Below are 17,242 nucleotides of genomic sequence, written 5' to 3' on the forward strand. Positions count from 1 at the left end.
AGCAAAAGACAGAAAGTAGTTATTAACAGACATTGCTCTTACTATATTAATTCAGAATTTTTTCATTCCATCACTTTGCAGCAAGACAGCATGATGTTATTAGTGGAGTCCCTGAGGGTTCAATGCAGGACCCATTTTAGTTTTTTATATTTGTTATTGATACTGATCGTGATATATCACTTTTTTCTACTTTTTTTAACTACAATATAACCAATTTTTTCGAAAAATAGAGCCAATCTGCTATATTAAGCACTATTTCCATGTTTCTTTCATGCCCGTAACAAGATATGCAAATGATCACTGTAATTTCACCATCAGCCAAGATACCTGTTATAAGTACTTAATAATATTGTTCTATTAATAATAGAATAGGTTAACAATTAAAAAAAACGAAAAATTTCCTTTATATAATCCAATATTATTGGAAAATTATAGTTCTACACATACCTTTTCTATATTTGACCAAAAGAGTTTAATTTCCTTAGCTACCTGACTTGCAATTTTGCGCAGTTTCTGTTGTTCTTCCTTTTCTGCTTTTTCTGCTTTTAACTCCATTTCCTGATGGTATTTCATTACCATTCGTGCACACTAAAAGGTATTAAAAATGGCCATCAAAATTTGTTTACAATGAAAATTAATATGTATATTACTGACATACTATAGTATTACATACCATATACATCACATACCAAAGTGTGACTATTAAATAATGAGACTGCACATGCAGTCATTACACACAAAGTACCATCTGTGAAACAAAGGCATGCCAGTTGACCTTTAACCATTCCCTTTAAACATCCCAACACATTCCATCACTTTGCAGCAAGACAGGTTTTCTTTAATACATACACTGGTGTGCAAAATTTAAGGACCAGTCAAGTTTTCACCTATAGCTTCTCATAGGAGTGGCCTGGATATGGAAAAAGCATACCAAAGGAACCTTGTGAGGTACAGAAATGATGAAGGAAACAACGCTGACACAACAGCAGAAACAAAACGGTACAGAGGGTCTTTATTCAAAAATGGCAGCACTGGCTGCCATGATACAGATGCATCACTGCCAAAGATACAAAGAAAAGAGGTGGTCCTTAGTAGGAGATATGACCACCCCTAATAATAATGCAGGCTTTGCACCACCTGTCCATACTTAGAACAATGTTGTTGATAGGTTCTTACAGTAACATCATGCATTCCTCTGTCATCGGCATCTTCAGTTGGTGAACATTTTCTGGTGGGTGTGGACGTGCCACTAGGCATCTCCCCAGAGCATCCCATATGTGTTCGATGGGATTTAGATCAGTTAGATCGGCAAAACGGGCAGGCCAATCCATGACCCCCAGGGGCTCACATCTGGTGAGTGTGGGTTTGGCCCAGGGTGCTGAGCTGGATATCGTCATTCTTCTCTTTCTTGGCGATTCCCTTCTACTTCTCTCTCTCTCTCTCTGGGTAATTCAGATTTTTTTTTTTTTTTTTTTTTTTTGCCTGGTGCAGCATAGGTCTCAGGCTTCCTTGCACCATATGGCTAATAATATAATATAATAATAATAATGATGATAATGTCCTCACTTTCCAAAAGCAGATCAACAGCTGCAGTGCAATGGGGTGTGGCATTATCATCCATAAACATGAACTCGGGGCCAATGGCACCTCAGAACAGGCAACGTGGGGAATGATTATCTTAAGTTATCTTAAGGATTATCTCAGTACAATGGTGTGCACCGGTTACAGTACCGCCTTCCAGTATCTGGAGTTGTGTACATCCATCCAAGATAACGCCTCCCCAGAAGAGAACACCTCAACCGCCATATCGATCCCTTTCAGTGATGTTTGCAGGATGATACTCTTGCCAGATTAGCTGACGTCCAGAATCACTGCTGAGATTGAGTCTACTGTCATTAGTAAAGGGTACCTTAAGTAAAGATTTTGTGGTTGTAACCATTAGAAATAGTGTTGGTCCTTAAGTTTTGCACACCAGTGTAGTAGTAGTATCTGTCTTAAATACATAGTAGTATATGAACTTAAGATAATTCCTAATTTGGACTATTATAGCAGGTAAAATAAGCTATTTTATTCAAGTAATAATCATATGTTAAATTCAATAAATACCTTCTTGGCTGCAGCTTTCTTCCATTTCCTTTCTTGTGCAAAATCTGTTGCTAACCAAACCATTTCTTCTAATAAATAATCCCAGTGTGCCTTACTACGTGGAGGTTCTTGTATTTTGGGCAAACGCTTCATTGACCACAATCCTTCTTTACGAAGTTCAGATATCCTCTGCATCACATAAGCTTCCTAGAGAGAAAAAGGTATAATTACGTGACACCTATCCACAATACATACAAAAAAAAAAAAAAACCTATTAAGCTAACTCTCTCTTTACATGAAATAAAATTATGCACAATAAGAATTAAGGCAGAAAAGCAGGCAGATAGACAAATGGCCAAACAAGCAATCTGTTTCTCAGCCTCAGAGGATACTAAACATAATCCATTTGCAAAAGCCCTCCAAAACCAACTCTCCTTGGGAACATTAAGCTGGCCAAGATCAGAATGAAGATTATCTTATAATTTAAGGTTTGTGAAAAAATTTCACTCACCACAATCACCTTTATCATGTAAAAGTATCAAGGCTTTTAATTTTAAATTCATCCCATGGTAGAATATGAGAAACAATTAGTAACTGTAACAAAACTATATAACTGGAGTTCTTTGAAAACATATCCAACACAAGGCAGTTAATTACTTTGATATACTGTATCAATGAGTTATTAATTTACAGCAGGAATAAAATTAAAAAAAATAAATAAATCAATAAATAAATAAAAAACGAAGCATTTACTGTATGCAAATGTGATCTATTAATATCCTAATAATATACTCGGAGCCTGAACAATACAATGCAGTCTTGGCTATTTCATCCATTTCTTATAGAGGAATTGACCTTATCCAATTCCCATTTGATAATATTAAAATATTCCTAATATGATCTAAGTTGGTGACACTGTGCCAAAAAAGAATTGATTAACAACAATTCAAACTACAAACGATCAATCGTATTCATGCAATTCTCTGAGTTGTGAAAAGCACTGTGAATAGCAGTGAATGCCACGCAATTGCTGTATTGTATCTTTTAATGAAAAAAGAGGGAACAAAGTTCTCTACATATCGAGTATTTTAAAACGTCACATCCAGTAATCTAACATGGCAGACCTTGCAATCTTGAACAAAAATTGGTCACTGAATGTCCAAAATTGTTACATCACAATGTTTCTCATAGGAAGGCAATAGCCGAGCAAGTGTTATGTGAAGCAAACTATATATAGTAAGACAAAGAGATCGAATAAGCACCTTAAGTTCTAACATGATGTACCAAAGCAAAATAATGAGAGTGGTTCAGTAAAAGGTATGTAACAATGTGAATAGGTAACAACGAAGAAGAAGAATATGAAATGCTTGTCAAATTATCCCTGAGAAAATACAATAACTCAAATCACAAGCCACAGTTCAATGTGGGCAACATTATTAACATTGCTATCAACTTCACTGATAGCAATGTTAACAATATGAAGGTGAGAATGAAGAAAAGTAAAATGCCTCTGGGTTTAGGCCAAAGAAAATACTGTGATTCAAATCACAAACAACATAAAATATGCAAATATGTTTCCAAGAGATATTGTTTCTTCTAATATCTTCACAGGATTAGGACTGGGTTAAGTCCAAAGAACCCATTTGATAATTAAATACAGTACAACTTGGAACTAATGCTAGTCTCTAAGGCAGAGATAAGACACATGCACACCAAGAATTTATAACACAAACTTACAGTACAGAAGATCGGTTAACTTAATATGAAGTTTTATCAAAATCTTAATTCTTTTTTCAAACAACTTCCAAAATCATTTTACAACAACAAAAAGTCTACGTAGCAAAAAAAGAAATGCACAGTTTTGATGTTATGTGTAGTCATTAGTACTTGTGTAGTGTGGAGTTATTTAACAATGTGTTTCAGTACACAAATACCACATCTGCAAAAGGTAACATGTGTTACTGTTTTCAGATGTGGTATTGTGCAACATGTTATCATTTTTGGTTGTGGTATCTGTGTAACATAAGTTTCCTTTTTAAATGTGATTTCTTTCACCTTTTTTCAAATGTGAAAGGAAAACATGACAAAATCAGACATTTGCAAAGAAATAAGCATTAATGGCAAAGTATAAAAAGAAATGCACAAATGCATATTGCACTTCATGGTAACAATGTCATATGTGCTGGGTGTTTGCTTGCATCTGTTTCTGAGTTTTTCAATAAAATGATAGGAAACATATTGCTATAACATGCTGTGAAAGAATATCTTTCTATTCCGTTGATTCCCAATACAGAAATAGCAAATACAGATGAGCAAAAAAAGAAAAGAAAATAAGCACTGTTATTAAAATTGCACGGATAGGGAAAATAAAGGTAGTGACAGCTTTGGACCATTTTTGATTTCCAAAGATAACAGTAATCAAAATGATTTCAAGTTATGTTCCACTGCAGTGATCTTTAATAACAGAGGGGAAGGAAAGAAAATGGTGAGTTTATTATTATTAGCTATAGGGTGCAAGGAAGCCTGAAGCTTATGCTGCACCAGCCAAAAATAAAAAAATAAATAAAAAAATTGACTTACCCTGTGCGTGCGTGCGTGTGTGTGTGTGTGTGTGTGTGTGTGTGTGTGTGAGAGAGAGAGAGAGAGAGAGAGAGAGAGAGAGAGAGAGAGAGAGAGAGAGAGAGAGAGAGAGAGAGAGAGAGAGAGAGAGGGGGGGGAGAGAGAGAGAGAGAGAGAGAGAGAGACCTGTTGGTTTTTTTTTTTTTTTTTTTTTTTTTAGGAGCATTAGCAACTAAGGCCATATTGCTCCAGGATATGCGGTGGTCATTCCTTAACCTTTTCCGCATCCTCCGTATTTGGTGGTGACGGGCTCGAACCCCGGTCTAATCAAGAAGCGTGTGCTACGCACTGCTGCTCCTTCCCACCTGGCTACGAAGGCGCCTAGAGAGAGAGAGAGAGAGAGAGAGAGAGAGAGAGAGAGAGAGAGAGAGAGAGAGAGAGAGAGAGAGAGAAAACAAAAGTCAAGGTAGGAGGGAATCACCAAGGAAGAGAAGAGTGATGATATCCAGCTCAGGACCCTGGGTGTGCCAAGCCCATACTCACCAGACGTGAGCCCCTGAGATTGACAGCAGCTTGCTGTGCCAGCACTGGAGAGAGAAACTGCTTTCAATCTGACTATACAGAGTACAACAATGAACATCTTCTTATGAACAACCTGAAGGAAACTGTCTAGAACTTGGTGATAGTGGTAGAAGGCTGTTCTTGACATCTTATTAAATTGTGTGCACTGATAAGGGATCTCCATGCCATATTGTGAAATTGATGGAGATTTACTGCTATCTTGAAAGCAACTGCTAAAAGGAAAGATACATTTAAAGAATTTCAAACGATGCATGCAACTGAAGTAAAAGATTTTGAAACATATGTTTACACACTGGCTGTCTGATTAAGTAACTAGACTGTAGAACAGTGGCAACCTTTGACAGGCTTCCTGAAGGAAAAGGTTCAAAATGGTGAGGAAAGCAATATGAGGACTTTTCAGTTATCAAATTGAAATTACAAGAAAACAGTAACAAGTAACTGTGTGGCTCATTCTGAAATCCAGTTCATGATCCAAAAGTTTTGAAAGAAGAGAAACTGATGAACTCAAGAAGGGGGAAAAGAAAAAAAAAAAACTTCTTAACTACAGTCTTCTGGTAAAAATCCTAAACAATCCAAGCAAGCTTCTTTTAATTGTTATGCCAACTATGGAACCGATATCCAAATGACACTCAAGTCAAAGGAACTGAATTTCAGCAAAGTCTAATCATTTTGCAGCAACCAAATCCTTGCACCTCCATAATGGTTAATCGCTAGTAACTCTGACTATAACCCCAATCTGGTGCAATACCGCCACTTTCTTTATATTAAATTTATAATTAAATTTATAATATTATTCTCATCTCACCAAACTGGATCATTTTTTTGCGACCTAATGTAAAGATGACACTGACACAGTAACAATGTACTTTTCTTATAACTCGTGTACTGATGATCTTGGTAAACTACCTCCTAACATTCCCAGTGCACTTCATTCAAGGCATCCTGTGGTCTTCTGTCAAAAGGATATCAGAGGAATTTTAAACAGTCTTAATGCCAAAAAAAGCCGCAGGACCTCATGGTATTTCTTCAAGTATTCTCAAAACCTGTGCTCCTAAGCCTCTCCTGTTCTGTGTTATCTTTTACAATTTCTTATTTCACTGGAAAAACACCAGCGAAAAAACACTCTTCTGATTGAAAATTTGCGTGGAGGAAATCTATTAATCACCAACTTCTGAACTATCTAGAAACTTTCCATCTGATCAATAATCACCAGTATGGATGACAACAGGATCAATCCACTGGTGATACACTGACTTGTGTTACCCATCTATGGTTAAATTCAATCGAAAAGTTTGGTGAACTCAAGCAGTTGCTGTTGACATTTCAAAGGCTTTTGATTGTGTTTGGAATAAAGGTCTTCTAAATAAGCTTCCATCTTATGGTTACCAACTGTATTTTGTAATTGGGTATTCAGTTTTCTCCCACTCTCTCTCTGAATGCTCACTGTGAGCGATGATAGATGGCACTCTTTCTTCTAACTTTTCCACTAATGCTGATGGTCTCTAAGTTTCCGTTCTTTCTCCTACCCCCCTAATCTCTTGTAAATTAATGGCCTTCTTCTATTGGCTGGAAATCCTATCCATAATTTTGCTGACGATAGCACATTGTATTCAACCGTCCCTTCCAGGTTTGAAAACTTTGCCCTGCACAAACAGCTTCAACTTCTCGAATACACACTCCCAATTCCTTAAATATCGATCTCCAGTGGGGCAAAGATAACTTAGTTGATTTCAATCCTTCTAAAACTCATTCCTGTCTTATATCTCAAAAAAAAGGATTTTTCTGCTTATATGCTTATTTTCGATGACACTATGATTTCTCGTCAGGATCACATATCTCTCTCTTAGGAGTTACCCTGACTTTTAATCTGTCTTTGCATAAGCCATCAACAAATATTGCTTCCTCTTCAGGTAATAAACTGGGGTTTTCTCTTTCGCTTTTGGTGTTAATTTTCTTCCAAACAGCTGCTCAGTCGCACAAATTACAAATCCAGCCCCCCCCCCAAGGAATACTGTCCCCATATCTGAAGCAGTGCCAAAAAACCTCTTAGATTCCATTCAAAAGAGGGCAACCAGGTTAATTATTAACCTGGTTGATACAAACAAAGTTGAGACTTTGTATCAACAAAGTCTGGCCACTCTTTGTCTCACAGATGTTCTGATTCTGATGCATGTCTTTTCTGTATATATTTCCATGGGCTTTTTTATTCTTCTGAATTGGCTTCTATAATTCCCACTCTCTCTCTCTCTCTCTCTCTCTCTTCAAAACTACTCCAAACACATGCCGCATCCAGTCAGCATCCTTTTAGTGTCCACTGTCAAACTCACAGAACCAAATTTTCTTCTTGTTCCTTATTTATGCCTTCAACTTCCATTTTCTGGAACAACTTGCCTTCATAGGTATTTCCTGAAAATGAATATCTTCAGAAATTTAAATCTAATGTCAAGAAGTATCTTCTTTCATCTGATCAAACTTCAACCAAAGCACGGTACTAAGTACTACTTAGTACCGTGTACTAAGTACTGTTTCTAAGACCTCCTATGCTTGAAGTTTTCATAAAAAAAAAAAAAAAAAAAGTGCCAATAAAAAACATGAAATTTTTGTTATCAGCAATAAAGTGAAAGTGAAGAACTGCACTTGGACTGCTTTCTAAACAAGATGTCCAAAATGCATTGAACATAAGAGAGAATACACTGAGTGATCATTGAATTATGACCACCTACTGTTGTCCTCAGTACAGCAGCTATCCGACGTGGCACTGATTCAACAAGATGTCGGAAGCATTCGGGACGCATGGCCAACCAAGCTGTATGTAATATGGTCAGCAATGAAGGTATGGAGGTGATTGGTGTATCAAGACACCTGATATGCCTTTCCATAGTGTCCCACAAGTACTCTCTGGGATTGATATCAGTGGAGTGAAAAGGCCAATCAATATGCTGGAAGTCAGAACTGTGTTCCTCAAGCCATTCCTGCACAACAAGTGCCCGATGGCTCAGCGCATTGTCATCTTGGAAGACACCATCGCCAGTCGGAAAAATGTGTAACATAGCATGGTGTACACAGTCAGCAAGCAGTTGACGATAGCGGAGACCACTGATATGTTGTTCCACATGCACCAGAGGTCCAAATTACTGGGAGTGAAACATGCCCCACACCATACAACTGCCTCCACCGGCCTGCACTTTTGATACCATGCATGATGGATCAAGAGCCTCATGTTGTTTATGCCAAATCCGTACACGACCATCCACAGGGTGGAGTAAATAACGTGACTCATCCGACCAGCACACCTTCCAGTCTTCTAACGTCCAACTTGCATGCTCTTTGCACCAGTCGAGTCTTTTACGCCAATGAACCTTGGTTAGGAGAGGATGCCGTAGGGGTCGGCTGCTGGTATAGCCCATACGTGCAAGTGGGCAAAGCATGGTCATGCCAGATATTGTTCCGAGTTGGCCAGTATTGTATTGGGTAGTAAACTCTTCAACAGTGCTGGCGTCTGTTCACCTGTATGAGTCGTCAGACCCAGCACTCACCTCTAACATCAAACTTTCGCTGACCTTTGCAGTTTTGCCATCAGGGTATTGTTTGACCATTCTGATGCCAGTCCTGATACACTTTAACAATGGCAGCTCTCGAACACCCCAACCAGTTCAGTCGTTTGGGAAATCAAGGCACCAGCGCGTTGAGTTACCACAAACTGTCCTTTATCAAAGTCCTATAAATCCTTCCTTTTACCCATCACGCTTGAAATTTTACTACCCACTGAACTACTGATGCCTTATCTATGCTACGTAGGTCGGCTAACTGCACACTCTCATACCTCACGTGGTCAATGGGTCACAATCAATTTTCATAGGGGGCAGTCATAATTCAGTGATCACTCAGTGTATGTTTATATTGTATTTGATGTCTGTGTTCTGAAGTTAAGAATGCCTACAAAACAACGGTCATGTAAATTAAATTGGATTCTTTCTTTTAATTAGATTAATTTATTAAATAATTACTTAGTTTGTATGCTTCCTTTAATATTAAGACAGTAATTATTCTTTTTCTAGTTTGTGCTACTAATTACATATTTATATGTACTACATTTTAATTTCAATTAGTTACTTTCTTTTCTCTTAGTTTACTCATAAATAAGAAAAAATCCAAAATATCTATTACTTTTTATTAGTGTTAAAGAAGGATTTTGTAATTATTTCTTATTATTGTTAGATATATGTACCAAAAAAAAAAAAAAAAAAAAAAAACATGCACTTTTTTCAAACATTGCTATTACAAAATATGAAAATTTAGGTCCCGTGAGCTTTGCATTAACAAGATTCTACTGTAATAAATTTATAATCTTAAAATAACAGACAACCTTCACCCATTATTTAATAACTGTCATTTATTATTTTGAAATAATTTAAAAAAAAAAAAAAAATATATATATATATATATATATATATATTTTTTTTTTTTAAATGTGACTACAATTATGCACACCTGTTTGGCTCTTTCCACTATCTCTTCTTGGGAACCAATTGTTGAATCATACACTGCTGAAATTGAATGCTGTCTTGTAGGAAGCTTATTTGCAGAAAAAGACAAGATCTGTGTTGATTTCATTGTTCTGGGTGGAGTAGATGCACACCCAACTAACGATTGTGGAGGCATCTGATTTTTTAACGATAAAGATATTGGAGAGGTGACGCTATTACGAGGTGGTGCAGTTTGGGAATGACTAGAAGATGTAACAGCGACTGTCTGTGATTTAGGTAAGGAAAGTTTTTGGTCAACTGGTGCTGTACCTCCTAAAATTAGAAAGAAAAAAAAATAAATAAATAAAAATTAATAAATAATAATAAAATTTATACCATCAGAAAAAGATCAGAAACCTAATATATCCATAACAATAACATAGTCTAATCTATACCATCTTATATAATTCTTAGTCTTGTCAAACTGTCCATGAACTGTGGCAAACACAGAATGATTTCAAATAAAAAATATAATCGAAATGCCTATTTATTCTAATACTGTTAGACAAAGATTTTGGTTGATCTGTAACAGTAGATTTGTCCAAAAAATTACATGTAATATTAAGTGAAAATTCGTGAATTTCTAATAATCACATGAAAAACATTCATGTTTCTTGCATTAAACTATATAATTATATAGTAGTTGCTGATCAATATAGAGAAAACAGTGACGATAAATATCAAGATGTACAATAACATAATGACAGGATGGTGCAAATCAATCCTGCAGGGACTCAGGAGTAGCAACTTCTCATACTTGGGTCAAAGGTAATTTCCTCATCCAATTATCCCATTAAGCATATTGTCAACAAAAAGTAACAAAGACATAATTTTCTACCTGTCTACATCCAGGCTTGCCTATTGTTATTGGTGCAGTTATTTATGTATTTAGTCTCCATGCTCCCAAAACAAGTTATACCAGACAAAATTTATTTCTTGCAACATCCTGATTAACTCTCCCTACAAGAAACCTCTAGTTCCAAATATTGATTGGTCAGTTTCCAGAGCTTGCTTTCGTTTGCCTTTTCTATTTAACTTGTAACTATTTCGCTGTAGAATGTTGGGTGTCCATCATTTTAGCTTCCCTGGGCCACACTGGAAGAAGACAAGTTGTTTTGGGCCACACATAAAATACACAAACACTAACGATAGCTGATAAGCAAAAAAAACGTAGAATATATAGTTAACATATTTAAGTAATTTAAACTTCATTAATTCATGAATTTTTTATTATAAAAGTAAAAGACAATACAGCAACATGAAATTAGTGAGATGTTTGACATTGTTTTTGAGACACTAATGCTTCGATATTTGGTTTGATGGAAGTAGTTGCAATTCTCAGTGAGTTCTCAAGGTGCTCATCAGATATTTTGGTTCTAGTTTTATTCTTCGTGTGCATCATTCCTTGAAAATAGCTGCTCACAAATGTAGGTGCTTCCAAACAGCGATGACCTGAATAAGGCATGATAGTGAAGCGAGGGATATTTTTGTGTAGGAAGATATATCTTAAAGAAGTCCAGTAAAGAGACATGATCAATTTTTTTTTTAAGTTGAATGTCAGATTGTAGCTCTATGCATTCCATTTGAAAATTGGCAGGTAATATGTCGACTGAAAACGGAGTCGCAAATATACCAAAAGATTGATGATTCTTCTGGAAATCTTGAAACCTGTTCTCAAATTCCTGTATCAAATCGAAAAGCAAGGCTGCCAACATGTCGAAATGCATAAAATCATTTGCCTTAATTTGATTGCCTAGTTTCAGTTTCATTTTGAACGCTGTTATAGTTTGAAACATTGTATTGATCAGTTTGTTTTCACCATGAAGACACATGTTTAACTCATTTAAATGAGCAGTCAAATCTACTAAAAATGACAAATCTGTGAGCCAGTTTTCTTCTTCAAGTTCTGACACAAATTTTGTTTTTGATTCCATAAACGACTTAATTTCATTTCGCAAATCATAAAATCTTTTCAACATTTTACCTCAACTTAACCATCTTACTTCCGAAAAGTAAATGATATTCCCATAGTCAGCATCCATAAATTTAAGGAATTCCTGGAATTGGCGATGATTCAATCCCTTGGCCCTTATGAAATTTACAGCCTTGATGACAATCTGCATGATGTTATGCATCTTTAAAGCTTTTGTGCGTAACTTTTCTTGGTGTACTATGCAGTGATATTTCATCATACGTAAATTGTGGGAGGCAACTGCATTGTCTTCTATTAATTTTACAAGTCCATCTCTTTTACCTATCATTGCCGGGGCACCAACAGTAGCTATACCAGATATGTTCACAATGGACAAAGAAAATGGTTTTAACATATTTTTCACTGCTTCATATAAATCTCTTGATTTAGTTGTGTCTTTTAATGGCACTAAAGAAGCCATTTCTTCAGTGATATTATATTCGTCACCAATACCTCTAACAAAAATTGCCAAATGAGCTGTATTAGTAGCATCAATACTTTCGCCTATCGCCAAAGCATAAAATTTTAAATTAGCAGCTCTACTCTCCAAACCATTTTTGGTAGATTTTCCTATTTCACCGATTCGCCTGGCTATAGTCTAGTGAGACAAACTGATTTTATAAAAATCCCCCTTTTTATCGGGGCAAATTATATCTGCCACGCTTTCCATACATTGCTTAATAAACTCACCATATCTGCATATGGTTGATTTTTTTTGCTGTCAGGTTTGCAACCACATAACTAGCTTTTACAATAGAATCTGTTTGACTTGTTATTTTTTAAAAAAACTTTGTTGAGAAGATAGACTTTTTTTCAGTTCGCTATTTTGTCTTTACGACACATTCCTTGATATGCACTAAATTTCACAGCATGTTTTTGCGTGTAATGCCTTTTCAAATTGTAGTCTTTGAAAACTGGTACAAATTCCCTACAAATTAAGCAGATTGCCTTAGTATTTGCCTCGACAAAAATGTAGTCATCTGTCCACTTTTCGTCGAACAATCTTTGTTCTATAATTTTTCTTTTTTCTTTTGGTTTGGTTTTCTTTTGAAACGCTGTGCACCTTTCTTCGGTGTCAACTTGACTGTTTACAATTGCACATTGAAAGCCGTACCAGCATACCCATGGTGCACATAGAGAGACATCTATTGTGTGGTAAAAGTAGGAAGCAAGAGCGCTAGTGCACCATTTATTATGTCGAGAAGTAACTACTCGCATGAGTGGAAATTTTGAATAAATACAATTATAACTGTATAGATTCCATCCAACCCTGGTGCCTTTTTTATGTTTAACTTCAAAAATTTCTCCTCCACTTTGCTCTACGTTATTATAAAATAATTTAACTCCCTGTTAGACTTTAATAAACTTCTGTCCTCCCCTTACTAACAGAATTTCTCATGTGTGAACGTAGATGCAAAATACTCATTCAGTTTATCAGCTATCTGAGCAGATTCATCAACAGTTGAACCATCAATATCAAGTGGACCAATCTGATTCATTCCCTTCCTTCTAGAGTTTACATAAGTAAAGAAGTCTTTGTTGTTTTTCATTGTATCCTTTGCCAAGGATTTCTCGTATTCAGTCTTCGCTTGCCTAATCTTCTTTGCAACTTGTTTACAGACTAGCTTATATCTGCCATAGATTTCTGTGTCAACTGATAATTTATGTTGTGATTTTAAATGTTTCTCACCAACCACGTATTAAAATAAGACACGGAAACAGGAATTTTAAAAAACTATGTGTTTACTTCTATATATTTACAATTAAAATAACTTTATAACTAAAAAGGATAAAATACATAATATATATATATCTATATATATAAATATATATATATATATATACACATCGAATAAATAAAATACATAAAAATATCGGGTTAAGAGTGATAAAACCGACCATAGCTTTCGAAGGCTCCTGCCTTCTTCAGTGGTAGCTTCCTTGTACTGCGGTGCATCTTAAGTACCAGCAGGTTCACGGTCTAAATCACGTGTTTCATTGCCACATGTTCTATTCTCCTGTGTACTGGGACCAGAGGCGGCTCGGGAGCGTGCATATGAAATCATTCATATAGCGCACTCCCTTGTTTGGTAAACAACTAACCAAAGAACAGATAGAGGTTTTAAATTTAGGACCAAAATTTGCTATGATTCTGCCTAAAATACCCATTGGAGACATAGCGATTGGTGTGGAAAGAGCGATAAATAAGTTGCCCGAAGATAGGCAAATGAAATTCGAGTTAAAACAGCAGCCATTCTGAGTCAAGCCATGAGAGCCCCCGCTAATCTTAGTGTGAAACAGAAATTAGCAGTTAGGAGCCTCAAACAAGATGACAGTATTGTGGTCTTACCAGCGGACAAAGGGAGGCTAACGGTGGTTCTTGATAAAGAAGCATATCTAAGTAAAGCATTAGATCTATTGAATGATCAAACAACTTATAAGGTCATTCAAAAAAGCCCAATGATGAATTTGGAACGTCAGGTAAATAGAATGGTTCAGAGTTGGCTAAAGTCCAACAAAATAAGAGCAGTACCCTGTAGCGTGTAATTGGACATTACACGCTACAGGGAGCCATATACCGAGATTTTATGGCTTACCAAAAAAATACACAAAGTGGGTGTACCACTTAGACCTATAGTTTCATTTATTGATAGTCCCACATATGCCTTGTCTGGTTTCCTGGCCAAAATACTGTCTCCATTAGTAGGAACTTCCGAATTCAGCTTCAGAGATAGTAAAGATTTTTTGCGCTTCATAAGAAGTCAGCACATAGAAGAAAATGAAACCATGATATCTTTCGATGTGACATCGCTTTTTACGTGTATTCCTATCGACCATGGGGTACTTTGTGCACACATGGCCTTATAGAATGATACCGCCTTGAGTATTAGAATGCAATGAAACTTAGAAGATATTTGTAAAGGTATAGAACTATGCCACACAAGCACCACCGTGATTTTTGGTAATATCATGTATAAGCAGGTTAACAGTACAGCCATAGGCTTCCCCATTAGTGCGGTTATAGCTAATCTTACTGGAGGAGCTCGAGGCTAGAATACTTAATGGTCGAGATCTCCCTATGCACCCATGGAAGAGATATGTGGATGATACATTCTCAATTATTCAAAAGGGGAATGAAAATGAAGTGGTGAATTTTTTAAATGGCTTCTCCCCATTCACACAATTTACCTCGGAGGTAGATTTTGCTGTTCCTAGATGTACTGTTCTGTAGAGAAGGCCAACAACTAAAAACTAAAGTCTATAGGAAACCGATGTGTAAAGGCCAGTACTCACACTATAATTCTGCTCAGACCAATCATCATAGGAACAGTGTGGCCAGAGCGTTAATAGATAGGGCAACATCGAACTGTAGTACCTCCGAGGATAGAAAAGAAGAATATGAACATGTCACGGCGGATATTACAAAGTGTGGCTACCCCCAGAGGATTATACAAAAGTATACTGGAGAAAATCAGAGGAGAGGCAAACCCTTCACTCCAATAGCCACTGCATACATTCCCTACTATCCTGGCTTAACTGAGCATATAACTAGGGTACTAAGAAATTATCAGACGCGTTGTGTGCAGGTTCATGGCCGGAAGCTGCACACAATCATGTCACAAGTAAAAGACCCCCATTCAAAAAGAGAATGCTAGTGGGGTCGTTTATAGTATTAAATGCCTGGATTGTGGAGAATGTTATGTAGGGGAAACAAAGCGCCATCTCAAAGAACGGCTGGGGGAGCTCACTAAGGCAATAAGGAATGCAGATTATGGTAAGTCCGCCATGGCCGAGCATTTTTGGGAGAAGCAACACCAGATCTCCACGGATGAAGCTATCATTACTGATCGAGTGCATAGGTTCTGGGACCGCAAGTGGCTCAAAAGTTTGCGGATTAGTTCGACAGAGAACATCAATAGAGACAAAGGTTTGCGGATTCATCCCCTCTTTGAGGCTACGATCCTCAGAAGGGATGAACGATTTCTTATGACATGCTCCCGAGCCGCTTCCAGTCCCAGTACACAGGAGAAAAGAACATGTGGTGATGAAACACGTGATTTAGACCGTGAACCTGCTGGTACTTAAGATGCACCACAGTACAAGGAAGCTACTGCTGAAGAAGAAGGCAGGAGACTTTGAAAGCTACAGTCGGTTTTATCGCTCTTAACCCGGTATTTTAATGAATTTATTCAATGTATATTATGTATTTTATCCTTTTTAGTTGTAAAGTTATTTTAATTGTAAATATATAGAAGTAAACACATAGTTTTTTTAAAATTCCAGTTTGTGTCTTATTTTAATAAGCGTTTGGTGAGAAACCTTTAAAATCACAATATGAATTTACCCAACCCCAGAGGCTTGTGTGAAGAATGATAATTTATATGCGTCCCATGCATTTTTCTTCTCTGCCACGAGCTTCATTAGTTCATCTGACATCCATTTAGGTCTATATCTTGAACAGTATTTCTTAGTTAGTATGAAAAGCCTGGTAGTTTCCAAGATTAATTCCTTAACGCTTCATATTTAGAATTCGTTAACATCATCAGTTGATCCCACTGTATAGAATTTAAACTGTCTGAGGCCACTGTAAACACCTTTATGAAAGCAAAAACCCTTTCCTTTACCCTTGGTGATAGTTACATCTTTAAGTAAATCCAACATCAGTACACTGTGATCACTGTCATCTAGTGATTCCTTTATCTGCAAAATCTTAATGCAAGAACAATCACTGCTGATAATCAGATCAAGAGTATTACTTCTTTGGTTGCTCCTCGAACATGTTGCTGTAGAAAACAATAGTCTTGCTAGAGTGTGAGTGACCAACCCACAAGTTCCAATCAATATCTGGAAAATTAAAATCCCATATTACAAGACATTATGGTTTACTGGCCCACTCTATTTCTCTGCACAATTGTTCATTTTACTCATAAGTCATTAGGCCTATAACATACTCCTACTCGTATTTTCCCTTTCCCAGTGCTTATGTCACACCAAACTGACTCAACATGTCACTGTCCATCTGTGTCGACTGGATGCATTTCCTTAGATTTTGTGTTTCTTAACTAACAGCATAACCCCTCCTCCCTTCCTATCCTTTTTTCTGTATACACATTGTACTCGCCAAATTCAATTCAGCATCCCTTATATCTGTAAAATCTATATATATATATATATATATATGAACAGGCAACTTTTAAAAGGCATTCACAATATGAGATGTAATGAAACCCACTATAATAACCTCAGTTAATTTGCTGCATATAGGCATGATGCATTTGCACTAACTTATGTGAATGGAGAGCAAAGGTTTGTTTCTGTTGACCATGTATCTATATAACTCGGTAACTTGTCATTGTTTCCCCCCTTTTGCATCCTGGCTGTATGTCTCTACTCCCACTTTTAGCTTTTATTTCCCTTCCCCCTCTACAAGTCTATAGTATAAACACCCATTTTTACTAACACTTGCGTACACTAGAACCCTTTCTTTAAGATTGGGCCTCACACACCAGTAAGTTCA

At 36.6% G+C, this 17,242-nt stretch overlaps 1 protein-coding gene across 2 annotated transcripts in view; it reads right to left on the reverse strand.

Annotated features, from left to right (window-relative positions):
* Window positions 1–17,242, reverse strand: part of dom (domino helicase) — an 896,769-nt gene that overhangs the window by 758,566 nt on the left and 120,961 nt on the right. For both annotated transcript variants that reach the window (XM_090388005.1, XM_090388004.1), the window contains exons 5-7: window positions 9,718–10,025; window positions 2,107–2,292; window positions 448–588 (exon numbers count right to left, since the gene is read on the reverse strand). In XM_090388005.1, coding sequence (XP_090244131.1) covers window positions 448–588; window positions 2,107–2,292; window positions 9,718–10,025 — 635 coding nt within the window. The remainder of the gene's footprint in view (window positions 1–447; window positions 589–2,106; window positions 2,293–9,717; window positions 10,026–17,242) is intronic.

The sequence above is a fragment of the Mastigoproctus giganteus genome, chromosome 13 (genome assembly GCF_048544385.1).
Source record: "Mastigoproctus giganteus isolate SK-2022 chromosome 13, ASM4854438v1, whole genome shotgun sequence".
Classification (NCBI taxonomy): Eukaryota; Metazoa; Arthropoda; class Arachnida; order Uropygi; family Thelyphonidae; genus Mastigoproctus; species Mastigoproctus giganteus.